The sequence below is a fragment of the Saccostrea cucullata genome, unplaced genomic scaffold, assembly GCF_032062105.1.
Source record: "Saccostrea cucullata isolate Sc308-1 unplaced genomic scaffold, CSIRO_AGI_Scuc_v1 ctg1005, whole genome shotgun sequence".
NCBI classification, from domain to species: Eukaryota; Metazoa; Mollusca; class Bivalvia; order Ostreida; family Ostreidae; genus Saccostrea; species Saccostrea cuccullata.
This window is the reverse complement of record NW_026927867.1, coordinates 163,121-190,340: the sequence shown is the minus strand read 5'-3', so window position 1 is coordinate 190,340 and position 27,220 is coordinate 163,121. Positions and strand designations below refer to the sequence as shown.

At 31.5% G+C, this 27,220-nt stretch overlaps 2 protein-coding genes across 6 annotated transcripts in view; one reads left to right on the top strand and one right to left on the bottom strand.

The window, feature by feature from the left end:
- The first annotated feature begins 1,452 nt into the window (after nucleotides 1-1,452).
- On the top strand, nucleotides 1,453-5,518 carry LOC134275693 (perlucin-like protein). The gene is made up of 4 exons (XM_062757953.1): nucleotides 1,453-1,516; nucleotides 3,673-3,752; nucleotides 4,419-4,503; nucleotides 5,259-5,518. Exons 1-4 carry the CDS (start codon nucleotides 1,453-1,455, stop codon nucleotides 5,516-5,518), a joined length of 489 nt encoding a protein of 162 aa, XP_062613937.1.
- Nucleotides 5,519-7,388: 1,870 nt separating this feature from the next.
- Nucleotides 7,389-27,220, bottom strand: part of LOC134275699 (receptor-type tyrosine-protein phosphatase alpha-like) — a 31,857-nt gene continuing 12,025 nt past the window's right edge. Inside the window, exons 6-30 of one of the 5 annotated variants that reach the window (XM_062757960.1) lie at nucleotides 26,792-26,923; nucleotides 26,501-26,632; nucleotides 26,188-26,319; nucleotides 21,949-22,080; nucleotides 20,382-20,513; nucleotides 18,781-18,912; nucleotides 18,276-18,407; nucleotides 16,010-16,121; nucleotides 15,623-15,711; nucleotides 15,131-15,303; nucleotides 14,861-14,948; nucleotides 14,262-14,338; nucleotides 13,736-13,772; nucleotides 13,302-13,399; nucleotides 13,055-13,183; nucleotides 11,747-11,889; nucleotides 11,094-11,229; nucleotides 10,525-10,671; nucleotides 10,336-10,435; nucleotides 10,106-10,179; nucleotides 9,886-10,011; nucleotides 9,597-9,719; nucleotides 8,973-9,097; nucleotides 8,184-8,319; nucleotides 7,389-8,023 (exon numbers count right to left, since the gene is read on the bottom strand). In XM_062757960.1, coding sequence (XP_062613944.1) covers nucleotides 7,952-8,023; nucleotides 8,184-8,319; nucleotides 8,973-9,097; nucleotides 9,597-9,719; nucleotides 9,886-10,011; nucleotides 10,106-10,179; nucleotides 10,336-10,435; nucleotides 10,525-10,671; nucleotides 11,094-11,229; nucleotides 11,747-11,889; nucleotides 13,055-13,183; nucleotides 13,302-13,399; nucleotides 13,736-13,772; nucleotides 14,262-14,338; nucleotides 14,861-14,948; nucleotides 15,131-15,303; nucleotides 15,623-15,711; nucleotides 16,010-16,121; nucleotides 18,276-18,407; nucleotides 18,781-18,912; nucleotides 20,382-20,513; nucleotides 21,949-22,080; nucleotides 26,188-26,319; nucleotides 26,501-26,632; nucleotides 26,792-26,923 — 2,909 coding nt within the window. In that variant the 3' untranslated portion in view covers nucleotides 7,389-7,951. The remainder of the gene's footprint in view (nucleotides 8,024-8,183; nucleotides 8,320-8,972; nucleotides 9,098-9,596; nucleotides 9,720-9,885; nucleotides 10,012-10,105; nucleotides 10,180-10,335; nucleotides 10,436-10,524; nucleotides 10,672-11,093; nucleotides 11,230-11,746; nucleotides 11,890-13,054; nucleotides 13,184-13,301; nucleotides 13,400-13,735; nucleotides 13,773-14,261; nucleotides 14,339-14,860; nucleotides 14,949-15,130; nucleotides 15,304-15,622; nucleotides 15,712-16,009; nucleotides 16,122-18,275; nucleotides 18,408-18,780; nucleotides 18,913-20,381; nucleotides 20,514-21,948; nucleotides 22,081-26,187; nucleotides 26,320-26,500; nucleotides 26,633-26,791; nucleotides 26,924-27,220) is intronic. The other 4 variants (XM_062757962.1, XM_062757961.1, XM_062757963.1 and 1 more) reach the window with 4 other exon arrangements.

The following is a 27,220-nucleotide window of genomic DNA, read 5'->3' as shown; positions in this document are numbered from 1 at the left end:
TGTGGCCTCGTCCAACCCCTGGAGGTCATGATTTGAACAATTTAGAATCTAAACGATACCAGGATGCTTCCACATTAGTTTCAGCATTTCTGGCCCCGTGGTTCTTGGGAAGAAGATTTTTAAAGATATTTCCTATATGTAAACCTTTGATTCCCTATTGTGGCTCCGCCCAACCCCGGAGCTCAAGATTTGAACAATTTAGAATTTAAACTACACCAAGATGCTTCCACATAAGTTTCAGCTTTTCTGGTCCTGTGGTTCTTGAGAAGAAGATGTTATAGATCTTTCCTACATATCTCTATGTAAAACTTTGATTCCCTATTGTGGCCCCGCCATTTTCCGGGGGTCATGATTTGAACAATTTAGAATCTATACAACCTACGAGGGGTATCCGAATATATTTCAGCTTTTCTGGCCTAGTGGTTCTTGAGAAAAAGATTTGTTAATGACCTAACCATTTTTTGTCTTTTATTGATTATCTATCCTTGTGAGAGGACCTGGCCCTTCATTTTTACAATTTGAATTTCCCATCACCAAAGGACGCTTCGTACTACGTGTGGCTAAAATTGGCCCAGTGGTTCTTGAGAAGAAGTCAAAAATGTGAAACGTTTATAACCAGACAGACAGATAGACAGCTGGACGGACAAATTGTGTTAAGAAAAACTCACTTGAGCCTTCGGATCAGATGAGCTAAAAATTAAGCGGGACTTGGAAAACGTTTTTCAAAGAATTTCATTCAATTATTCAAGACATCATCTCTTTTGAAAAATCGATATCAGTTAAAAGATCTAGAAATATTTAATTTATCTTATAAATATTTAATACCCTATTACATGGCAGGAAATGTTTATCCTTTTGAAAGTCAACAGTTTAAAATGCTTGACTGTCTGTATTTCTATTTTCGGTTAAAAAATATATAACAAAATGAGCCAGATGTAATTTTCCTCTCCTTTTTTTATTTTTGCCAATTTTTTTAAGGAATTGAAAAAGGATCTTTAAAGAGAATGCGAATGAAAAAAATAGAGCTAATTTGTTGCTTAGAATTTTATACAACTATACTCGGAAAAGGTTGTTTTCTTTTCAAGGATTTAGTCCGCTGTGATCGGTGAAGGTTAAATGATGATCCTATTCCTTAGATTATTTATGCAAACATACAAAACCAACACTAGGGTATGAATAATACGTTAAACAACTAAAATGTCCATTGTGATGAAACAAATCTTCTGCATAGCCTTTGTTCTAGATGTGTTTCTTCCAAAATGCGGCGCTGAAGTGAACGCACAGTCATATTTAAGAAAACGGTACCTTAACAATGTATTGCCAAGAAATATCAAGTTCATCATAAATGAATATAAAGGGATAGATCTTGGTCAATGTTCGTTATTTTGCTTAAATCGAAACCCCAAATGTTCGGGTGTTTTTTACCATGAAGTGCAACAATCGTGTAAACTAATGGAATATCAAAGTCGTGAAACGGTGGAGTTTGATGCGCATGAGGGCTGGGAGTTCTGGTCGGGTAAATATAATAATGATATTTAATAATTGCTTTTTGAGGTCAATACCAAGATTTAGCTATATGAAGAATACAATATTGACCGAGTTCGCATGGAGATGTGTTTGAATGACCGTATTGAAGAAAAAAATCTTTTTCAATACCATGATATCAGTAAATGATGAGCAGTTCATGCCATCTTAAATGTTTACATTTGCTGAAGTATTAACCAAATGCACTTAGAGAAACAGAGTTAGTTTAATCTAAACAGTCATAGTTTTTTTTTTTTTAAATTCAAATCTACTTTTGCCATAAAAATACAGTAATATTGCTCATTTGAAAGGATGAATTTTAAAAGAAAGTGGGATATATTTATTATAAGTGGACAACTGATGACAGTTGAAAAATGTATTTGACTTGTTTCTGCAAAAATTAAATAAAAATTCTAGATGTTTTTGGTTTGTGTAGGGTTTTGTGGATTTAGGATGGGGGTTAAAGTAAATTAGTAGGGGACAATTCTTTTGACAAATATTTTACGTTTAAATTAAAGAATATATACGTTTAAAAATGATTTGGGTGTTGGATGAAGAAGGTGCCTTTCACCCCAACCACCCCCAACCCCATTATATTCCCTAATGTTATATATACCCATGTTGAGTTGAAATCGGTAACAATGAAAAGGCTATTATCAATTTGTAATTGACTAATCAAAAAAACATAATTTTTTACCAATGTCCTTATATTTACCTGAATTGTCACAAGCAGGTGATTATAACGTAGCATTTCTTCTACATAAATGGGTCTCAGACAATGAGATAGACAGGATATATTCAACTATATAATAAATGATATTGTTTTCGTTTAAAGGACATCGGGGTATACTGTAAATGTATTATATTCAGTGCGTACGATATTTGGCGGAAACTGGATTTTGAACAAGTTAGCGTGGATTTGATTAAGCGCATATCTTAATGTTTTTCTTTATAGATTTATGTGCGAGACATTTAGCGTCGTACTTGAATTAGCGGATATTGCTTTCCGCAAAAAATGCTAAAAAGAATACACAGCCAAATGTAATACGTTTACAGTATTGCAAATTGATTAAAGTGCAAGTTTTGAGATTTATTTTGAAAACGATATATGACAAACAATATCAATGAAGACCTGAAATTCCAATCACTGTAATATTTTAAAATATATATTAATAACAAAGTTGATAGACTTTACAGGAACGAAATATCATGATTGCTTTATTGTATTTTGGTTGCACGTCCTCTCGAAAATTTTTCACTCATATGTAGACGCGACAAAAAGCCATGCAAATTTTGTCCTATACTCGGAACTCAGGGCCATTGAGCAGAAAGGTATCTTTTCCGTGCCAGAACCTACTTCGACATAGGAACTTAGTTTATACGGTCTTATCTGAAGGACCGTTCTCTACATCCAACAGTTGGATTTGAAACCGCGATGTAAGGATTAACTTCTCCCTTCGGAATTCTAAAGTGGATTGGATATTGTTTATTTACATCAAAGATGGAAATAAGAGGACGGAAGTCACATTACACACTAGATTTCAATAAAAATATTGTTTAAATGGTGTAAGATTCAATGATATTTTTTCCTCTATACCGAAAATAGTTACTGCATGTAAGAAGTAGAGCACTGTTTGTTAAATAGAGACAGTGGGGAACGTTCTGGGCAACAAGCGATGTCAAACAATGTGTATTATCTGCTGCCTAAAATGTAAGGTGTTTTTTCGACTTAATTTGACTAAAATTTGAATCTGTTAAGAAAACGGACAAAAGTTAATTTAAATACGTCCCTTAGTCAAGACTGATTTATCCTGTTTAAGAAATGGATGTTAACAGACACGTGTATAGCAAAAAAAGAGATCATGACATTATAAGAGACGTAAATTACGCTTGTTTACCTCCGCGGATGTACACTTACATGCTATTTTTCCATAATTTTCTTATAAAGTTGTATGATCATAAAATGTTACAATTAGCAATAACCAGAAAAGAAATTTAAGTTAGCAAAGAGAAACTAGACTGTTTGTCGTAACCCTTATAGTGACAAAAATGAAACTGTGCTGTTGTTATGCTAGTATTGTATTTTTATGTTAACATTGTATATGTTGTGCTAATATTGTACATTGTTATTTCATGGGGGCGTATCAGAATGCGAGCCTGGGTGGCTGTATTTTGAGGAACACTGCTACTTCAGGGGGAAAGAATACTTAACATGGGACGAAGCTAAGGTAGGCTTCGTAAAGGCTAGAGAAATGTACATTATTATTCTGATACCTGTAATCTAAATAATTATTTGTTAAGCACTTCATTCTCATATCTTAGTTAAGGTCAAGATATAGTAAATGACTTTATAGTGCTTTTGTGGTGCTAGGCCTATTATAACGTTGTAATTGATTTCATCTTTTTTCCCTTACATTACGGTTTTAGCAGAAATTAATGTACAAAATAGGGTATTTTCATGGCATTCAAATTGATATCGTATTAAATGTAATCCTGATACCTATATTAATCTAAGTTTGATATTCTTTTAGAAAAAGGGGCCCTGAACATACATATAACGGTTGTCTGAGAGACCGTAGGCAATCTGGATACATTTCCTTTATATATGAAAAAAACTTTTATATTCGTGGCTATTTTTCTTAATATTTCATTGCAAATAACTGTTCAATATATGGTTTTTCATCTTGTTTACATGCAAATTTTGAACCGAGACATCTTTTCTTTACTAGATCCTGACCTTAAGTTTAGAAGTTGTAACTCAAAAAGAGTCTGAGTATTTTTTGTAGTAAAATGATAGTAAAAACAAAACTCAGTTCGTTCTTACATATATCGATAGAAACTATTAATGAAAAACATTGCACCTTCTAACGTTTTAAATTATTTTGACATTTTAGCTTCAGTGCAAAAGTCAAGGAGGGTATCTCACAGAGATTGAATCAAGAAAAGAAAATGAATGGATCATTAATTATCTAGCACCAGGTATGTCAAATTTATCTTATTGATTTTTTTTCATAACATTCATATTTTCATATGGTTCTCTATAAAACTAGATGTACTGAGAGCAATGAGCCCTCTAAATGATAGCCCCGTCTCTCATGTGGTTACAACGTCAATATCCATGAAACCCAAAAATATGTGTCTAAAAACTCTATCATGGGGGAATGAGCATTCCATGCCGATCGTTCACACCCACAGTGTGCTTCTTATTTTATTAGAAAAAAACGTTGATTTTAACATAAAAACATAGTTATTTATGTTGCAATGCATCTGTTTCACGTGCATATTTAATTTATATCTCAATGTTGGCTAGATAGTTAGAGCATATTCTACTTTCGAAAAGTTTAGGAAAAGGCAAGCTATTGATAAACGAGTTCATGATTTAAAGATAGCAAATGTATCTCAAAAAGGTATCATTTGGAAAGGTCTAGGATATGCATGTACACAATCATCTGTCCGCAAATACAATTTACTAGGCTAGGGTTAATCAAGGGCCACCAACTTCACTTCAAAGCGCTGCCTGCATGGCGGAAGAAGAGATTCTACCCATTTTTTATCGACTTAAGTCAGTCACGGCAGACAATCGAACTCACAACTTCCCGATCACGGAGCGAGAGCTCTACTACTATGAACGATCGCTACTTATTAAGAAAGTATTACTGAATATTTTTATAGTTTTTTTAACCTAGATATTTTTCTCTCAGACTTCCATTTCTAGTGTTTACTATATTTCGTAGCGTATTGTACCCACCGCCTATGGCTTCAGTGTGTGGTTTGGATCGGGGCCAATGACCAGGAAAACGATTGGAGGTTTGTATGGGACTGGAGTAGAAGGGGACTCACCTTTACCAATTGGAGATGGAGAGAACCAAATAATTATAACCGAGAGGAACACTGTGTCGCTGTCACATACCCTTGGCAGGAGTGGATAGATTTACGATGCTGGGAGAGACGGCCTTATGTTTGTGAGAAAAAACGTCCAACAGGCTCCATATAACATGTTCAAGAGTTCATTGAAGGCTCGACGATACTCTGATAAGAGAGATAACTCTTAATGTCATAAATTCCAATTATTCTTTTATAGGTCTGCAAAGTTGAAGTGTCTTTTTTGTCCAATTTTGCCCTGCAATCTATGCGATAGTTGTTTGTATTTTACTTATAAAATAATTTTTCTTTTTGAGAATCATTAAGCAACATTTTTGTTTTTTGAGTGAGCAGAGGGTTTATGAATCTTTACCATTCCAAACGATAATAAACGTAAAAACACAATGACAAGCGGAATTAAGCCTAATTATTAATGTAGCAATGTACCAATATCATCCGCTTATCTAAATTATGCCTGCTTGTTCATTAAATACTCAATAGCATTTTTTTAAAGGAGCAAAGTTAGCAATCAATCATTTATCGAATTAAGAATATAATCAATATTTCTTTGTTTTGGTCAATACAAAGACTGATCTCAACAAGAACGTTTGACGGCTGTACGTATGCTGTTTAAGCAAGACTTTTTCACGTATATGGAGACACCACCACTTGACTTACCGATTGATGTCTGGAAATGTTTTTCCCTATTCGGCACATACTCATTGAGCATTGATGAATCCATTTTGTGCAAGCACCCTTTGTCCTACAGGGACTCTGTTTATATGAATTCATCCTACAGACAAATTTCTATGTTCCACAATGGGATTTGAACCGCGAAAGGATAAATTCCCATATTCTCGACCCTAGAGCAGATACTCTAATCACTGCGCGATGAGTTCGACTATTTCATTAAGTAGAATGTTGACAATTCTTATGAAAATTGACATACCTTTACAATTAATTTTCCTTTTGCCTGTCTAATTGATAAGGAATACAAGGCGGTTGAGATTGTCGACCTTCGGTGTTTGCTCCTTTAAAGCATGTAATTATACCTCTGTTGTTTAGTTCATTTTCTTGCAGCTCTGTTTTTGTATTGTTTGAATATTTGAACAGGCTTTTGAGCTTAACTACTGTACATGTAAGTTTGTTTTTATATCTCTTCAAGGTTTCTAATTTCTTTGGTATAATAATTTTAAAAGTTAAAAACGTTCCTGCCTTCATAAAAGTCCCTTTTATATGTTGTAAGAAAGTGATTTCTTATTTTGTACACGAAAATCAATTTGAGTTCAGGTATGTTTAAGAAAGAATCCAAATCGAAAAACATTTTAAGTTGAATACGACTTTTCAAATAGGTGTAAACCATTTTCAATATTACTATCTACGATATCAGCACCATATTGTACTTTTCGCAATCGTTACAACTGACTGCTTTATTGTCACAGATGTTGGCATGCAATGGCTACCAATGGTCGAGCACGTTACCGTGATTTAACTTTGTTTTCATTTCATTGAAGTCACGTGTATGTGTGTTTGTCTTACTTTCCTGCATTAGAAGAATTACAGTTATTTTGTCGCTACCCAGTGTAGAATATTCCATTTTCTCAAACTTCATCTATGAAAAAAAGCATTTCTGCTCTTCTTATCACCTAAAGTTGAATCTTCTGTCTTCAGAAACTACTTTTTAGACCATGGTATTGAATTTTGTTCAAAACCTAGCAATATTTGTTTAATGCTTATTAATAAACTTTTTGAACTTAGTTTTATCTGTAACTTACTAGTAAAGGTGTTTTTTTTTTACAATAAAGACTGATGCAAACAATTATTTTGTTTCATCTTGTCTATTAAGCTATTAACTGCAATCAAATATTAAAACTTGTATGCTTAAATTGCTTTTTTTTATTATGATAGAAAAATAACTTTAAATCATGTTATTTCTCGGAAGTCATTAAATTTGAAATGATGTTGGTATATTTTACAGTCAATCAAATTATATGGAAAAAGCAGATGTTTGAATGACTTTAATGATAAATATTACAAATTGATAAAAACAAAATCTAGAATTCTGTAAAGAAAGCAGCTACATTTGCAAAATTTTTAAAATTTCGAACTGCAATAAAATATATTATCTATTTTTGAAAAGATTTCTTCGTTCACCTCTTTCAGTTTTTTTATATCATGTTTCAAATGTGTCATCACTATCAATTACGTGATTCAAATTACCGTAAATAATTATTAAATCAAGACACATGTAGGTATCTACATTAATTTTGATAAGATTTTACCATGATTGGTTTTAAGTGCTTTAAATACAAAAAATTCATGCCGAGGCTTATTGTCATTTTGTACGTAACATTGTAACATAAATATTTTGCCAAAATACATGTATTTACACATATCAATTCTTAATTAAAATTACTTTTTTATTTTCAAATGAAATTATTATCAGGAAATAACCTATTACTAGTTTAATAAATATTAAATGAAATGTCTACTTTCACATATAGGAAAAATGCATTTGGTACATATATAATATCATATATAAAATGAAACAGAAAGGAGATCCTTGTCACATGTTGGCATATATTCCCTCTGTTGAAACAGATTGAGACACCAGCTGGTAACATCGTCTGTACTCCTCCTGCAACAATAACCTAAAAGTAGTACTGATTCAGGCACTCCTGAGATATTTCTTTTAAAAACTTATATTCAATCTATTTTTTTCTGCAAAATTGAAAAAGGAAAAACAGGGAAAATGTATTTCATTTTATTCTTAGAAAAAAATGGCTGTTTTTACACACCAGCGTTGTGATAACTTCCGGTCTTCTGACTTTTAACTGCCGTACTATTGTAAATATGTCGACCTCTCCATCCATACTGATCTGTTGCAGGGCGTTATGTAAAACACAGAGGATACCGGCCGGTCCTGCTCCGTCCCTGAAGTGTAAAACGCACAATGTACATATTTTATTACTCGCATATTTTTTTTTATCTTTTCGGCAAGCTCGGAAGAATACTTCGGTTGTATTGTTGCAACAGTGAAGTTAAAACTTTAAACAGATTTGTGCCGGATCAAAGTTCCTTATAGACAGAGTTAAAAGCCTATTATGTGGTATACTATATATTTAGGTAATATCTTATCCTACATATATATGGGGATGAGCTCCATTTTCTACAAATAAAAGGTATCAATTTATACATTTTGATTTTTTTTAAAAACGAGTGATTGTCAGAATCGCCTAGGTAATATATTTGAGTATGCTATTTCTACTTTACTAAAAAACCAGTGAAGTTGCTATTGTGTATTACATTAGCAACTACAACTTACCATTCCATTATTAAAAAAATATAGGTTTAAAAGAAAAATATATCTCTATTATCTTACATACACTTAGACAAGGCATAATGTATTTTCATTTTACACTTAATTTGTTCAAGTTTTAGGCAATTTTTATAGAACAAATGCATAAATAGATATGAGTTATTGTAGGATCTTTATATAAACAGAGAATGATTTGCTACATGAATCTGGTATTACAATGAAACTTGAAGCTTATGCATTTGATTTCAATCAATATAATAAAACTTACTTGCTTATGACAACAGATGTAAATGGTGACTGTTTCTCCTTTTCTAGAACGAGTTCTGTGGCTTTAAGTATAGTATCATTATCATCAGTCTGCACTTGGAAAACCTCTATTTCTTTCTTCACGTTCTATTTTTGACATAAAAAGATTAATTATATAACAGAAATATTGTTAGGAAATGGGGAAAAAACAATGCTAAATTTAAAAAAAAAATCATGATTTCAATAAAACTACATTCTTGACTAGCCAAACATTTTATTCATATATTGAAGAAAACAAGTTTTAATTCCATTCTAATAATTTAATCGATACTAGGGTAATGGAAAGATACCCATTTAATAACCTCTGTCCACTGCATAGTTGTTTTACATCCTTTTGATTTAAACTTATAGAATTTATATCTTTATTTAAAAAAAATATCAAATCTTAATAAAAACTTGAATCTACAATTTTTCGGCTAATTGGTCACAAGGATGAAAAGATTGAGTTCTGCCATTCAGTCATATTTCAGTGAACTTCTACATACCTTTCAGTTCACCGATAAGCATAGATTGAATTTATAGTCATTGCAATTTTTTTCATTAAATGCATGTGTAATTTCTGGTAACTAATAATATGAAGTCTTACGTCGCCTGAAATCACTACGTGGTCCTGTGACACACCACTGATATTACTTCCTGTACCGCCAGCTGTAAGGGTGAAAGGAACACACGCCTTAGACGACCCTCTCTTTGGAAACCAGCCGTTTGCCTAAAGGTAAAGCATCGATATCATAATGCTTACAGGAGTACCGAAAGAAACTTACAAGATATTCAGTGTGTACAGAAGTTATAATCTTATAAAGAAATGGAATTTGTATGTAGAGGACAAAATTAGGATCAAACTAGAATAGATTAAGATAACGTCAGTGTTATACCTCATTCTTGGCATTAAGGACCACCAGTGCATTCACTTCGTGATCAAAGCACAATCTCCACAGATCCATCTCAGTGTCGGGTAGAGGTTTTTGGGTTATGATTAATCCGGCTGGGTTTTTATAGGACTGGAATGTAAAGTAACAGAATAAAACCAGATTTTCTATCGAATTCCGATTTACGTACATTTTGCATATAGATATTTTTTTTATAAATACACACCGGAACCATTACTGCATTGATATAATCATTCCTTCCTTTCACATATGTGGTAAGGTACGGCCGGAACTTTGAAACTAAAAATAAAGATATGATTATTTTAATGTCAGTTAAAACTAAAAGGCTAACAATTTTGTTGCTTATCAATTATATAGCAAAAGCTCAAGCTAACGTATCTTGGCATAATATAAATGAAGATTGTAAACGGATGTCTTTTAAACAATATATCATACCAGGTAGTATGTCTTGACTGAAGTTCTTTTTGGTGTTTTCTACACTTGTAGCGACCTCGTCTGCCAAAAAGTTGGAGTTGGATGTCAATGTTTCCAAAACCTATAAAAAGAAAAAAAACAATGAAAAAGTCTCCACTGAAATTTTATAATTAAAACGCTAAACAGCAATTATTAATGATCATATTATACCTTAAATTCTTTGTAAAGAGCTCTTTGATTTAAGGGGGCATTGTCATTCAGCAATGCTTCCGATTTTGTTGGAAATTCATCTCTTGAAAGAAGGAAGTCGCCCTGGAATCCACAGTTTAGTGCTTCATGCAGGAAAATATACTGTTCCTGAAAGAATAAGATATCTTTTAGTACAAATTTTCAGAAATACTCTTTTGTACTGTAAGGTGTTCTCTATATATAAAGCAGATTTGGTCATGTAAATAGGACTTTTGTATGGTTTAAACTTCTTTTTTTAATATTTATTTGATCACTCTTCGTTACGTTTATTCCTTTCATTAGATAAAAGATTTTTGTACAGGAAAATCATTTTAGAGGAAAAATTCAGCCCCGAATTGTTGCTTTCTTAAGTTGTTTGTTTACAAACAAATATCTTTAAAAACAATATTCTCATTCCTCTAGTGATTTGTCAGGCAAATGAAAATAATCGTATTTATTATAAACACATGTTTGAACAATTGCTATAAATTTGATTGGACTAAGCTTAACATTTATCTAATGTTAAGAAGACCAATATCGTAGAAACTTACTGGGGTTTGAACCATTGTCATTCTGTTCTCTCTCATTTGTTTGACAAATTCAAAAACGTTGATCCGCCCGGTGTCTCTTCCCTGAGTCAGGAGTGAATCAAGTCCAATAAATGTTCCCGTACGACCAACTCCGGCGCTGAAAATAAGGGCGAAACACATTTGTACGACTTGATAAAGTAACGACAAATAACTGATGTTTAGAAGATGATCTAGTTGATCTAGTAAAATTGTAAAGGCTGATTTTGTAAATGCAGAAAATTTGACTTTGAAAGAATTTACAATTGGTTCATGTAAGTACAACTGTAGCTTTGTTTAAAAAAAAAACAATTATATTCTTAAAAAGAACATCTCGACTCTCTATTTGCGATTTTAAATAAAAAACACATGTACATGTATTTGCTATTTTTACATGAATCAGATGCATCTTACCCCATATATTTGAGTAATCTATTTATCATTCTAATTATATATGAAAATAAAGAAATTGTAGTAGCTGTACACTGAAATACTGTATGTTAATACCAATAATCGGAACGGAGGGTCATTTGGCAATGAGAGTTCTTTTTTGTATCAGAACCATCTGCGACGATAAATCGTTTTCTACGGTCTAAAGCCAAATAAATGTTATTTTTTTATTTTAAAAGTTGACAAACCTGCAATGCACTAGTAGTGGAACATCCGTATGTATTCTCCTTGATACAAATCTATGGAATTGGACAAGTTCCAGCTCCTGTGGTGTACCATGGTCTGGCCAGGCGGTATAGTGGAACTGGGTGATAGTTCTCTTACTAGGTGGCTTTGTATACAGGAATTATATTCATAATGATAATATTGTAAGTAGAGGCATTGGTCTTGATGTTGTGTTAGAATTATTTTACTGAATTCTTAATGATTTCAGATTATTTCAACATTTGATGTTCATTAACGAAAAAAAAACATCATTTAAGAAATAAATAACAAGTTTATAAACTTCAATGGGAATTGAAGTGGATCGGTCACGTGATCAAATCCTGCGAAGGCCGAAGGCCTTCTCAGAAGATTTAATCTCGTACCGACCCACTTCAATTCCCATTGAAGTTTATAAACTTGTTATTTATTACTTATATATACATTTGAGACAGACAATTTAATACTTTCGAATAAAGATTATTGCACTAACCGTCCGTCGTAGATTTTTAAAAATGACGCAAGGTGCAAATCGGCTTGAATGGCGGTTACGCTTCGAATTCATCAGGCTAAAGGATTTATTTCTAAGGGACTAATTTGTGAAAGGCTACTTGTGATCAGTAATAGTGAACAGATTGTTGTCTGGGAATATTTTTATTCGTGAAAATTGATAATCAATGCTGAAAAGCCACAAGAAACACGCGGACACTAGCGAAACTTACATTGAACTACGACAGCGCCGATGTGTTTTTCAGCTGTTCGTGGCGTGATTGCATTGCTTTGATTTTCCAACAGATTTACACATTTATCGTGAGTAGAATTTGATGAAAAAATTATAGTTTATCATGAGGATTTAACTAAAAGTCTACCACAAAAATAAGGATAAACGTTGGAAACTGTACAGCTGAAGAACAGTGACATAAAACTTGTAAACAAAAGCTAGTTTCTATTGGTATATTCTCCATGTACACAGGTTAAATCGATAACCAAAAAACTGTAAAAAAAAAAAAAAAAAATACTTGTTAACGTTGTAAATAAAATAGTTATTATTTTACTTGCACATTTTGTTCATTTTTATACATGAAAAGCAAGTAGAGTAAATCATTTTATATTAACGAACCGGTAGATATTGTTGCGCCGTGTGATTAGGTCACGTATTGACCTCTGACCTCAGACAAACTTCATACAAAATTGAAGATATTTGTTCTCCGTATGTTTATATAATAGAGAGATACCACAAATGTATATACTAAAATATTAAAATACAAGGTTTTGTCTATATAATGAATCCTTACATCCTTTCTTTCTACTGAAAGTTTTCGCAATGTATGGAATGCATACACTGTTTCTTCTCTCAGAGATATAGTGCAGAGACCAATTCCTATTGATTTATCTTTATCTGGCCAGTATTGACTGCACTTGTTCTGAAAAACCAAATCGTTAAATAAAAACATATAAAAATGAAATAAACATTTTCCAATGAATATACAATTTTACATTTTTGACATCTTGAACTTCTTTTTAGAATATAGCTTTTCCTACCTTTCCCTTCTCTACTAAGTTTGTCAGCATGATAATATCTTTAATGTTCTCTTGCCAAATCATTCTCCAAAAATCTCTTAATGTGTTGTCTCTAGGCCCTGTAAACATATTTGAATAAAGCTCAAATTCTTTTCAAGTTAACTATAAAAATTCCACAGCTTTAGAATTAAAACACACTATTAAAGTACAAAAAGGTTAACGAAACAAAGAGGGCATAACTTCAAATTATTTAGTGATTTTTTTTTTCAAAAAGGATAAGGGCTGGTGTATTTTAGTTTTAGTAACTATACAATCCAAAAAGATTAAGAAAATATATGTTTTCGAAATGCAAATTTATTATCTGGTTATTGATGATCGGAATAGAATGCACTTTCTGCAATGATGTAATATTTTCCCCAATCAATTAACAATGAAAGTAAAGAAACTTTGCATACCCTGAGCTGCAATATACCGATTCTCTCCATTGCAGTCCTATAAAAAACATCAGTTCCAAATTACAAAGTTTCGATGAGGTAAATAATCAATAGAAAATCTTAAGGATGCAAAACACAAATTTTTCCCCAAATTTGAGACGAATATAGTTTGCTTAAAAAGGCACAATTTCTTTTAAACCGATCACAAGCTAAAACTACGCAAATGAGAATTAAAGTGAAATATGTTTCGTTTGACAACTTAATTTGCAATAAATCCACTTTATTTGGCAAAAAATGCAAAAATTGAAGTGTTCAATGATTGTTTGAAAAGTTTATTAAATGATAGAGTTTTCATATCTTCAAATTAATGAGAAATTTTCAAGAATGTCGTTTCATCATTTACACAATTAAAATTTTAAGAATTATATATCAATTGAAATATATATTGAAACATTTAAAAAAAGCATAACTTTTCTTTGTGAGAGAAACGAAAATTTGATTTTTGGTACATGTATGTATTGTTCAAATCTATATATTCTATTTTTACCGATATAAAGTTGGCATTGATGTAATCATTGTCAGAATCTGTCCACATTTCTTTGAGAATGATCCTGGAATGCTCATCTGAAGTATAATTTACACTCCTTTTCTATCATTCGTTCACTAGAATCTTATTACTGAACATGACAATTATCAAATCTAAGAGATTTTAAAACCATAAAAATCTTACAAAAAATTGACAATAAATTTTCATAAACAAAGTATCAAATTGTAAGAATAATCAACTCCAGAAAAAATAGTTTATTGAAGAGAAAATTGTAAAGCATATTTGTATCCTTTCAATATTCAATCATGAAAAATGAAAGATATAAGATTGTTAAAATCTGCATCATCATTAAGCTCAAAATAATCAGTAAATCACTTGAAATATTGTATTATCGATCAATATGTTAAAATGAGTGGAGATCCAACCTTTTTAAAAAGTTTATGCATATACATATATATATATATATTTGGATAAAATCAAAAATCAATAAAAATCAAATTACAAGTAATTAATATTTAATTAATTTTTCATATAATTTTAATAAAAGACAACGGACGTACATGTAACAATTAAATACATTAATGCGATAATTGTCTTACAAGGAAATGTTGTTTTGAACCGGTTCTTTGCTTTGTTTTCCGTCTTCTGTGCGCTTTGACAAACGCTTAGGTTAGCTGGAGGAAGACGCTATTGCAAATAAATCAATTAAAATATTAAGTGAGATTATTATATTTTCTGCATCAATGATCAATATTTAAACGTATTTATTCCAAGCTAAATTTTGCGTTTTAGAAAAGTGATACTTTTATATGTATTCGTCTCATGTTCCAATTACTTTAGCGTTAATAAATATTAGCAGTGTATTTTACCTTGTATTCTTGACGGAATTGGCTATTTTCTCCCATGTTCTTTTCATTTATAACGTTCCGTAGATCTCCTATATTTATATTTGTAATAAATAGATCTGTATTGTAATATCCATTTTCATCTGCTTGACTAGTACCAGGATTGCATACTTCATCGAAAAACTCTGTTTCATTGTCTGAAGAAAACAATACTTATATATTTATTTTATTTCTCGGATGCTTTACACATGCTTAAAATCCTTTTTTTTTAATCAGCTTACATATTTTTTTTCGTCTTAATGTAAAGAAAAGAAAACAAATAGACACATCATTTGATTTATATTACATTAAGTCGTACATATTTCGTGTCACACACTTCTTTTTTTTTTAAAAATGAGCAATTATTTTTTTAGACTTTATTAATAAAAAAGACATTCCAAGCTACAAAGCGTTTTTTTCCTAAATAATAGTAATGTTTAGTCTAGAATTTGCATGGACGAAATGGTTAATGTGTACCTTTCCCATGTCTTCCTCCATCAGCTTTTCTTCCAAAATGTTTATCGTTTTCCATGAGGCCTTCTTTTCCTCCATTGTTTTTATACCGTCTATGAAACAGAAATATGACATTTATGTACTGGATCTTTAGAAAACCAATACAATCAATTGACTAATAAATAACAAAGGTACACTGAAATATGTATCACGGATATAACTACATGTATTCCCCCTACTGGAATTATGAATATTACACTTTTATTCTTCAGAAAATTCATCAATTGTATAGTTACAAATGAATATTGAAGGCAGTGCTTCTCTATGGAATTGATAAGGATAAAATGTAAATACAAATAAGAAATATAATAAGATATGGGTTTGTAAGACCATCGGAACATTAACATTTACCTGTAAAATATTAATATTAAAACACCGATTAATACTGCAATTAAAATCACTGGAACAATTCCTCCGATAATGGCGGCATTATTTTCCTCCTCGTCTTGCCTTTCAGCTAATACTGAAACAGAAAACAAATTAAACATCTAAGGTTCATTATCAGTCAAAATCAGCTGCCTAACCTCTTGTTTTCCTTTTTACTACATAAAGAACATCCTGCATGTTTGGTTTCTTAACAATTATAGGTAACTATATATTAAAATGTACCCTATTTTTGACATTGGGTTTTTATGTACATATATATTAATAAAAAATACCATAAAATTTAATCTGTAACTTTAGTCAGTTATATATGTGGGACTCCAAAATACGATGGGACTCTAAAATTCAATGGTCATGATGATTTGTGCCGAACCAAATAATTTGACACGCAAAAGTATATCTTTTTTATGGGGGTGAAGGGCATGGTAATTTGTGCTGTAGGATTAGACGTCATAAGCACCATCGGACTTAAGCCTGTCAAACTATCGGGGTTTGGCGCAGACTATTAGACTTAAATGCGATGATTGGACTTTGGAGTCTCATCATACTTTGGAATACTAAAGCTATGCTTTACAAACTAAGGAATATACCACACTTGATAACTTTTGTTATTGTTTTTTTTATTTCACTCTCGAAAGTGTTTTACTTATATAAACACATTTTGTGCATTTGAAAAAAAAAGCATTTAAAGACAGATGATATAAATATTTTTTCTTTGAAAAGGATTAAATATCATGTCACAAGTTTAGAAAAGTGGATGGTTCTTAGAATTTTTTCTCCGAAGAACTGGAATACGAAAAAGACTTGGAAATATATAAGTAATATTTCTATGAAAAAAATAGACAAATCACATTCAGTAAAGGTTTACAGATGAAAATGAATTTCAGAATATGTTATCTTGGCACTAAAAGTGTAATATAAACTTAAGAAAAACATATCGAGCCAGGTGAATTTTATTAGAAAAAACTGAATGCTAAAAATCAGCCCATGTAATATTGCCAATTTTTTTACATTTCGATCTTCTTAAAATTCACCTGGCTTGGTATATTTTTCTAAGGTTAATATTACACTTTTAACCCCGGGATAACATATTCCGAAATTTATTTTCATCTGTAAACCTTTACTGAATGTGATTTGTCTATATTTGTTTTTTCATAGAATTATTACTTAAATTTTCCAAATCTATTTCATTTTCCAGTTCTTCGGAGAAAAGATTCTAAGAACCATCCACTTTTCTAAAATTATGACATGATATTTAATCTTTTTTAAAGAAAAAAATTGTTTGTATCATCTGTATTTTGTAATATGTGCGGATTTATTTATATAATATTTATCTATTGAAATATCACACTTTAAATTCGTGTTTCTGATGCGCAGGTAGATTGAGTCGGCGAACAGTTTCTTTGATTTACTTTTTGCTCAGAATTTTCGTTGACTATTATCAGAATGAGCTCTCAGATCAGATCGTTTCTTTGTAATATAAGCGAGCCAAATCTAAATTCAAATTACTCCAATGTTTTACATTGGTTTTTGACTGCAGACTATCCCTCATATTTTTATTTATTTGTTTTTAAAAATTACAATTTTTTTTTATTAAACGTTTACGATTATCATTAAATAAGTTGATATGTACTTATATTTTCAAGTAGAGTCACCTTAATTGGTATGTGAATAAAATTAATATTAAAACCATCACCTATGTACTCTATATAACACTCGGTCAAAGCAATTAAAAAAAAAATGTGCCAAAACAATTTTTAAATACCGTTTGATAATTATTGATTTCCGGTTTATCTGATACACGAGAGGAATTTTCAGTAAATATGAGTTGTGTTTCTCTTTTAAGTACATGTACAGATCAAGTTTTCATTTTGAACAAGTATTTTTCAATAGGATTAAAACATTTTTAATGTTTTCATTGAATCAGATTCCTAGTGGGTTTCTCACAATGTTACCTTTATTACTTGAAGACGTTCAGCTGATAATTGTGATGTGAGTGTTCCATGAGATAATGTTCCGTTTAGCTTTTGAATTATCACTTTTTCTATGTTATAAGGAAAATGAATAATACATTCGGTAAGAAAGAAATACTCCAAAAATACTTATAACATATATATGTTTGAATCTAATCAGGATTTCAACGTACATTTACTCGATTTAATTCAAGGCTATGGAAAAATATCGTAGAACATTTCAGGGAATAATGCACAAAGGCATATTTTATAAGTTCAACCTTTGCACAAGGGTCCTCCCCAGTTCGTTTTGCAACCATTTAAACAGCTTCCATTTTTCTTATCACAGAATTCAGTCCGACAATTACCACATTGTGTACTGCAATTCTGGTCGTAAAATCCATTAATATATTCTAAAATTATAACATTTACTTCAAAAGTAGTTAGCTATACATGTATATTATATACAAACCTTTATGTAAGTATAAAAGTTAATGCAATTATTAATCCAATTTTTCCGATATTAAATCAAAGTAATGTAACTTTAGATGATTGTATATTTTTTAACGCTGAGTCGGCAATTTTTCAGCCATATTTCGGCGGAATATAACTCTTGCATTTGAAAAAGATATAACTTTGGAATTCCAAAAAAAGATAAATCAAGGAATCAGTTGCTTTTTTTATATATCGTTAACTAAAGTATACTTCCTTTACTTGTAGAAATTTATATGATCTCTGTGTAAGAAAAAAAAACCTTAACATTAAATGGAAAGAGAGAAAATCTACCTTGACACAAAGGTTCCTGCCAGTTTTTTAAACATCCACTTTTACAAAATCCATTTTTCTTTTCACAAACTTCACCAAGACATTCTCCACATGATTTACTGCAGTCCTCGAAATAAAATCCATCAACACACTCTGAATTATGAATTGATTATAATGCTGAATTAATGTTAAAAACAAAATGTGCATGTTGCTTTAGAAAGGAAGGAGAATCAAAAAAGTAGTTATATTATATATTCTTAGAGAAACTTTGGAAATGCAGCATCGATCTATTGTAAAATGGACTCCTTTATTTTATAACATATCTCTTATGATATGTAAACATGTAATATGAGAGTATATAAATATTTCCAGGTTTCTAGGTTTAAAACAAAATTGATAATAATCAGTTAAGAGGTATTTAGTTGTGCAACAAAACTCGGTTTGAACGAAGTCAATGGGACATATGAAATTATTGCGCTATATTGAGTTCGTAATTCATTATATTATATAATAAAAGAAATTTATTAAATATATATAGTTAGGGATCAAATATGACTTCGCTATATCCATGAATTCGCAATATTCGTGTTTCTACTACACAGGTTTTACTGTAATTATACTATAAATAATTTATCACTTCAATTCGCTTTTTTTTATCACATTTTTTCATCTCTTTTTATTCGAGTTTGATCAACAAGTCGCGAACAAACTCTATATTTACAAAACTAAGATTCAGATTAAAAAAGAAATTGGCACACTTATAGTCTTGGACATGTTCCTAAAATGGCATGTGCAAAGTAGTAGTGATTTTCTCCATCATTGTGAGGTCACCATATGAAAATGACGTCAATTTGTAGGTGACTCGTGAGGAAAAATATGTCTTCTTCGAGCAACGAACGGCTGTAAAGTTTAACGTATACCTTTCGAATTCCTTTGAAGTATCTTTTAAGAACTTGTACAAGGTTTATGAAGACGTTCCAGACGCTGAATCATATCTTGGATAGATTGCCAAAGTGAAAGGAGGGAGATGGTTAAATATGACGTTTATTTTGTACCCCAGTGAAAGCAAGCTTGGAAAGAGATGAATAATTTGTTACAGCTAGAAAAATAGATGAATGTCTTAACAATGATTTTATTATTAGACTCCTAGACACCGTTTACTTTAGACTTTAAACTTATTGAATATGATAGAAAGAAAGCCCCAATACACGGGTTGTCATGGTCATCATGCTCTCTCTAGGAAATAATATCCATATATTGGTCATTTCAGACAAATGGACTATTAACTATTATCAAAAAAAGATTACTTGCATTGTAAGAAATAGAAGACTTGGGAATATATTTTAGTGTCTTTAAACAGAATGCTTCAGACGATCTAAAAATTAAAACACCCTTTTTAATCTTCAGAAAAAAGATCTTTCATTACACAATTGCATATTAAAAACAGGAAAATTGCTTCCAATTCAGGTCATTTTCAAACGATGGACAAAATGTGGGAAAAATGACTTATTTGGTGACGTCAGAATGCATTGAGGGAAAATAAGGTTATATTTAATAGAAATGTTTTGAATTTTCAGAAATGTTCAGGGCCAAATATGCTCAAGTGGATTTTACTCTTTTACCTTGACATAAGGGTTCCTGCCAGTTTAGTGAACATCCACTCATACAAGTACCATCTGTTTTGTCACAAACTCCTGTAAGACAGTGCCCACACCGTGTACTGCAGTCCTTGTCAAAAAATCCATCAACGCATTCTAAAACCATTATTATGTAAAATAAAATTAAGTCAATATGTGTAATACTTATACTAAATATATATTTTCAATAATTAAATGAAATGTTCAGAAGGATATGGAGATAACGAACAGAATTTAATATCGAAGGTCTTAAAACAATAGAAAACAGGAGCAGAGCAAACACGGAACTCCGATACATCAGTGGTAGGATCAGGTGCCATGGAGGAAATGAGCAGCTCACCGGTCACACCCACCGTGTGTTCTTTGTAATGATTAGGAAATAACGGAAAAATCCGTCTTCAATTCAGTGTATAGATAATAGACTAACAACTGGTATGAAAAACGTCTGTCAGCATTTGACTGAATGATAAATTGTATTTGCTGACAAGGTCATTGTATCGACCATGGAACTTATGAAATGATGATTTTAAACGAAACTGCTGATATTCTTGTTTCATCAACTTACTTGTCAATTATATACCTCGTTTTAGAAATTGTTCAAACGTAGAGCAAGCTCTTGCTTTAATATTTTTTCGTGTATAATACGATAAGAAATAGATGCCTAGTCAATGTCTTAATTTAATGCACATGAAGCCAATAAAAGATTTTTTTTAATTTCTTATTGATGTCTATTAATCAATGTGTTTCACTTAAGAAAAATACAAAAACATTCTCATACAGGGAATTAAATCATCATCATTATATTTACTGCTTCATTTAAAGCGAAAATTTTGTCAATGTGATTATACGTAAATAATTAAATTGGCTTTTTTTAAGACAAATGAAAACCAGTATGCTCAATGAAACAAATGTCAATTTGACCGTCAGCCAGTCGTCAACTTAAAACACAAAAACAGGTGAACATTACAAATTGAATGCTTTTCTTTAAGGGCGTACTTTATAAAATGGTTACTTGAAAGCCAACTGTCTCTTTTTACTAATATGACAATTTGTTGAACGTTATCATTCAAAACATTAATCCGAGAAACACAAGAGGTACCCATTGAACAACGATCCAACATTGTAATTTATTCAAAGTTTGCTATAAGTGTTAGAAAAGCCTCAAGATTTCCTTTATGTTGGGATTGAAATGGCATAGTTATATATCAGGTTTGCAGTTCAATTATTCTTACAATAATCTAGATTAAAAATCAAGTAACCAGTTGTATGTTCTGTCATAAGAAGGAGGTAAGGTAAAAAGAAAAAAAAAACTTTCATGAATGAATCAGTTTGTAAGTTCATCTAAGTATAAAAATTTAAAGACTATTCTTTGTTGTCTTTTGTTTTACTCTCAGATAATGTAAGAAAATGATAGTGTGGTAACATGTGATGTTTAATGCTGAATTTTAAAGGTCCTACTTTCTACGGACTAATTGACTGAATTCCATCCAGGTATTTATCTCATTACATTAATATTAAATTCTTTGCTTCCAGTCCAGTGTTTAATGTTTACCTTGGCATAATGGTTTATTCCAGTTTTGTTTGCAGCCAGATTGACAAGATCCATTTTTCTTGTCACAAAATCCTTCTAGACAATTTCCACATTTTGTACTGCAATTCAGGCCATAGTAATCGTCAACACATTCTGTAATTGGTAAAAGTTGAGCGTTCAAAACTTAAGGATTCAACATGTCCTTAAATTATTAGATGGACTCATGCGCAAGCTCAGGAGATTTTTTTAATCTTTCAGTTTGCACTCAAAGATAATTACTGTAATATGAGGCTAAGAGCGTAAGAAAATTTTCTTCAAATTTGCAAAGTTAGTTTAAGAACAAAGGAAGGTCTCATATTAAAATATGTACCAGTTATTATTATTTTTTTTTAGTAATTCATCAGTTGGTATTTTTACCTCGCATTTAATAAAGAGCAGACTTATTTTGATATCTTTTGTACTATGTTATATATGTATTCATTGATATTTTCTCTTCACGTGTAAGAAATCTTTGTTTTAATATCTGTTGCATTTTAATATTAGCTTTTACACTTCAAATACTCTCTTTCCATTTATATGAAGAATATTAGAATCAACAATCGACTGTACTTTATTTCAGTTCGTCAGTGTTTTAAAAATAAAAGTTAGTTAAGTTTCATCAGATACAAGTGTGTATACAGGCCTAATAGTTTATATAAGGTAAGTATAGAAATTCAATTATTTCAAAGTCCATTCATGATAATCGCCGCCTTGATTTTCTTTTTTAAATCGGGTTGGATGCCATCTGAATTTCTAGGTTCTTGCACTACCATATTATCCTTTTGCTGCTTCACGAAAATCAAGTACACTTTTTATTAAAATTACGATAGCTATTGAAATTCTATTCAAATTTGAATAAAATTTACGGACAATGCCTTATGCCAGGGTACCGGGTAAGTTAGAACTTTGTTGCAACCGGTTCAAGTTTTATTAGGTACGGAGTTTATTTAATTTGCAAAATAAATAAATTTCTATGAGTTGGTTTTCGTAATTTTTTTTCATCCACTCTCCCGTTAATTAAGCTTGAAATATGGTATAATAAAAACGCTATGGTCATAGATAAGAATCAAAGGTTGATCTCACAAATCCAGAGAAAAATCAAAGTACTGAAAGTACTCATGGGAGTTGAACATTGTTATCTGAAAGATCTCACGGGAAGTATAGGAACAATATCATGCTTTCAGATTCAAGTCAGCTAGAACTGATTTGTTAGAGATACAACACGTAACTTTAAAAATAATTTCTATTGCATTTGAATTGCCAAGATCATGGGACTGCTTTAAATTAGCTGCAGAACTGTAGCTGTCCGAAAAAGATTTTGACAGACCGTAGAGCTACAGTGCCATCTATTGAAAAAAAAATGTATATTTATTTCTTTTGGGTATGAATGTTTCTTTTCGGACATAATAATTAATTTTTAATGAACTCCGTGCTTATCTGTTTGATCAAATGTATCTATCTTTATAACTTAATCATCAAGTTTTGTTATTCCCTAATTTTAAATTTCATTTCAAGTAATTTCTTTAAAGAAACAGTAAGTATCTGAATACTTTACATTTTGTTTGTTTTGCGTTCGATAATTTTTCAATTATATTTGGACACTACCACTTGTCGATGGAGCTAGCTACATGTAAGTCTACAAATTTTTACCTATATACGGCACTCAAATCCGTTAAGTAGTGAGGGGTCGTTTTGTGCAAGCATATATTGCGACATGGGATTTCAGTTTCATCAAAAGAGTTTATCTCCATATGCATCCCACAGGATTCGAACCTGCGACGTAAGGATCAATTAACGCCTTATACTTCGAATTTCTAGAGCAAACTCTATTAACAACTGCGCCACGCGACTGACACTTAAAAGTTTGTGATTTTGATTTGATTCAAATGTAATTAAGTAATGAGGTAAGATCTTTCTCACAGATCGATCATTGGGATTATAATACCATTGTGTCCGTGCATACGCATGTATTCATTAATTTTAACTGATTTAATTATATAATAAAATCAAATGATACATTTTATAAGGAAATACTGCAATGCAAGTACATACACATTTTTCAAGTTCAGATTTGGTGTTGTACATGAGACCAACTGAATGCTGATAAACTCGTGAAATAAAGGATGTTAAATTAATGTCATTTGAAATTGTCAGATCGAATATCAACAAACTTTAATGCTATTATTTTTTCCCTTTACCAACGTAAAAAAATGAGTTGCATGTATCTGGTCTGACAAAAATGTTCCAGTCTAACAGATCATTTTACTTGCCAGAGCAAATAAATGTCCAACAGTGATATTTTCCATAGTATTTTTTTTTTAAAAATAACGTTGTTCTGTCTCTTTATTGCTGAAACAAATTGAAAGAAGTTCGGTTAAACCTTAGCGTTTTACATCTGTTTACATTGTTTACATCTCTATATTTAGACAATCGCGTCGTTGTCAAACCAGTTAGACCACTTGTTGCTCCTTTGATGACCTCGCACTTTTTGTAATGGAGCGTAGTGGATTCAGCAGAGGATTGCCGAATGATAAATGACGGGACTTTTTTTCACACGGAAATCAAAATTTACGTGTCATTTCTCAAGAGAGGTGACAAAAATATGCTATTCAAAATAAGTTAAATAAAATCCTTTTTATTTGCTTTCACATCATTTATGAAAATTAGATTAATTCAGAGAAATGAGATGGACTATTTTTATTGCGGAAGTTTCTTCGAGTTTATAAAGACTGGTGCGAGTTTATATTGAATATCACAGGGGAGTAAATTGGGCGACACAGAAACACCACGACAGCCGCTATATAATTCATTGTAAAATTACTGCGCTAGAAATCGCGTGACAACCTAGGGAGTATTAACATAGTTTAACTCCAAAAAAGCAATGGTTCAAACGAGTAACGACACAGAGCTAAAAAACAAAAACAAAACACGAAACCCCAGGATATTCAAAATGTTGGATCATGAGCACAGAAGAAGAAGAAATCGTCAGTTGAAGATTTACAATTTTAAAACAATATATTAACTTTATGTTATTTTATGTTGTTTTAACAAGGAAACTAAAACCAGTCGATTCGTAACCAAATTAATTATGCTTAATTGGGAAGAAATATAGATTACATGGTAATTGTCTTGAAATATAAGCGATATTTTCGCGAGGGTAAAAATACGTGATAGAGGGCGAGGCTTACCGAGTCCTCTTACATTTTCGACCCGAGCTCAAATATCGCTTGGATTTTAAAATAGTTATCATGTATTTCGTTTATCCTGGAACATAATTTTCTTTACATTTGAACGACCAAGCTAGCTTTTTTGCACAGATTTAAACATATACATATGACGCCATGACGTAAACATTGCAATATACATGACGTCACGATGCTTTTAGAACGTCGAAATACATGCATGAGGCTTTATTGGAGCAGTGACCAAATAACGCTTTGGTTCAATAGATTAACTTTATTCGGTCAATGCAAGAGGTAGTTGAAGTAGAGATTTAAACCTTGTTATAAGAAGAAGCATCTACCTTGATACAAAGGTTCTTTCCAGTTTAGTTTACAACCAGATAAACAACTTCCGTTTTCCTTGTTACAATGACCTTCTTGACAATTTCCACACCGGGTAATACAATTCTGGTCATAATAACCGTCAGCACATTTTAAAACATTCATTGTGTATTTTTTATTTGCAGGTACTTGATCTCAGTTTTAAAAGTTATAGCGAGCGCAGCTAGCGTCGCGAAGAGACGCTCGTAACTGCGAGCTCTAACGACAACGCCTGGGCGAAGAGAAAATTCGGACTACTGCACATTCATTCTTTAGAATTTTTTGCTGCAGTAATTTTGACCCACAATGCATCACTTAGCAAAGTTGTGTTCTCGCAAGAATGACGGCAAAATTGTTCAACAAAAAGTTTATTAGCCTTGATTAAATGGATACATATTGAAGATAAATTGTAAACGTAACTTTTTTCATTAACTTTCAGCACTGTTCAGTTTTTTCTTGGTATTTGTAACTTACATACGACGTCATGTGACGTCAGAGTCTAGACGCACCAAATGTCACGTGCGGTTTGACGAGCCCGATCTAAATCAAAACAATAGAAGAGTTTGCGCTCGCTCTAACGGTCGCACCGTCAACATATTATTTTTAATATATATTTCAGCTTCCGTTAATTAAACGGGAAAGAAACAGATACAGACATTTGTAAATATGGATTTTTCACCTTGACACAAAGGTTCTTTCCAGTTCAGTTTACAACCAGATGGACAATGTCCAGTGGTCTTGTCACAATGTCCCTCTCTACAATTCCCACACTGTGTCCTACAATTCTGGTCGTAGTAACCGTCAACACACTCTATAATTCAAAGAGTCCCCCTTGTAAATTGCAGATATAAAGCTTATTACAAATAAGAAACGTTTCCTCCTTTGTATTTATTATATCTAATGGGGAGGACATTTCAAAGCAAATGCCAGAGAACTGGAAACCCTATCATATTCCATGCACAATAATCATGATTATTTAATTTAATATATACCTTGACATAAAAGTTCTTTCCAATTCACTTTACAGCCAGACAAACAACTTCCGGTTTTCTTGTCACAATGACCTTCTCGACAATTACCACATCTTGTACTACAATCCTGGCTGTAGTAACCGTCAACACATTCTACAATTGAAATGTTTATAATTTCCCCTTATTATTAACAAATATGAAACTTTTTCCTAAGTGTTTTAATATTTAATATATACAAAATCTTTATACAAAGGCAAAATAACTATAACACGAGCATAATGCACAATGATCATCATAAAACGCACTATTTACCCTGACATAATGGCTCTTTCCAGTTTGGTTTACAATTAGACAAACACGTTCCGCTTTTCTTGTCACAGAATCCTTGAAGACAATTTCCACACGTGGAACCACAATTCTGTCCATAGTAACCATCAGCACATTCTATTAAAGGGAATGTTCTTGTTCAATGAGTTTAAACAGAACATTGTTTACCCTAGTTTAACTGATGAATCTTCATAGTTTATGTTTTATGCAAAGGATATCCTCTTCACGGATCAAGTTGAGGAATTTGAACGAAATATCGCATGTTTTTATTAAATCTTGTATCTGGAGTTGAGTGATGTTTGTGATCTTCCCAATGTTTTGCGAAGAAGTTTTCATGTTCATGTTCTTCTTAATTAATATTGTATTGTAATTGTGAAATCCTTAAGAGTGACAGAATTGAATTTTAAAATATCA

Coding starts and splice junctions, on each gene's coding strand:
- LOC134275693 (XM_062757953.1), top strand. CDS start 1,453: ATGGAATATCAAAGTCGTGAAACGGTGGAGTTTGATGCGCATGAGGGC. Junction 1,517..3,672: donor GGGCTGGGAGTTCTGGTCGG/GTAAATATAATA, acceptor GGGGCGTATCAG/AATGCGAGCCTGGGTGGCTG. Junction 4,504..5,258: donor CATTAATTATCTAGCACCAG/GTATGTCAAATT, acceptor TATATTTCGTAG/CGTATTGTACCCACCGCCTA.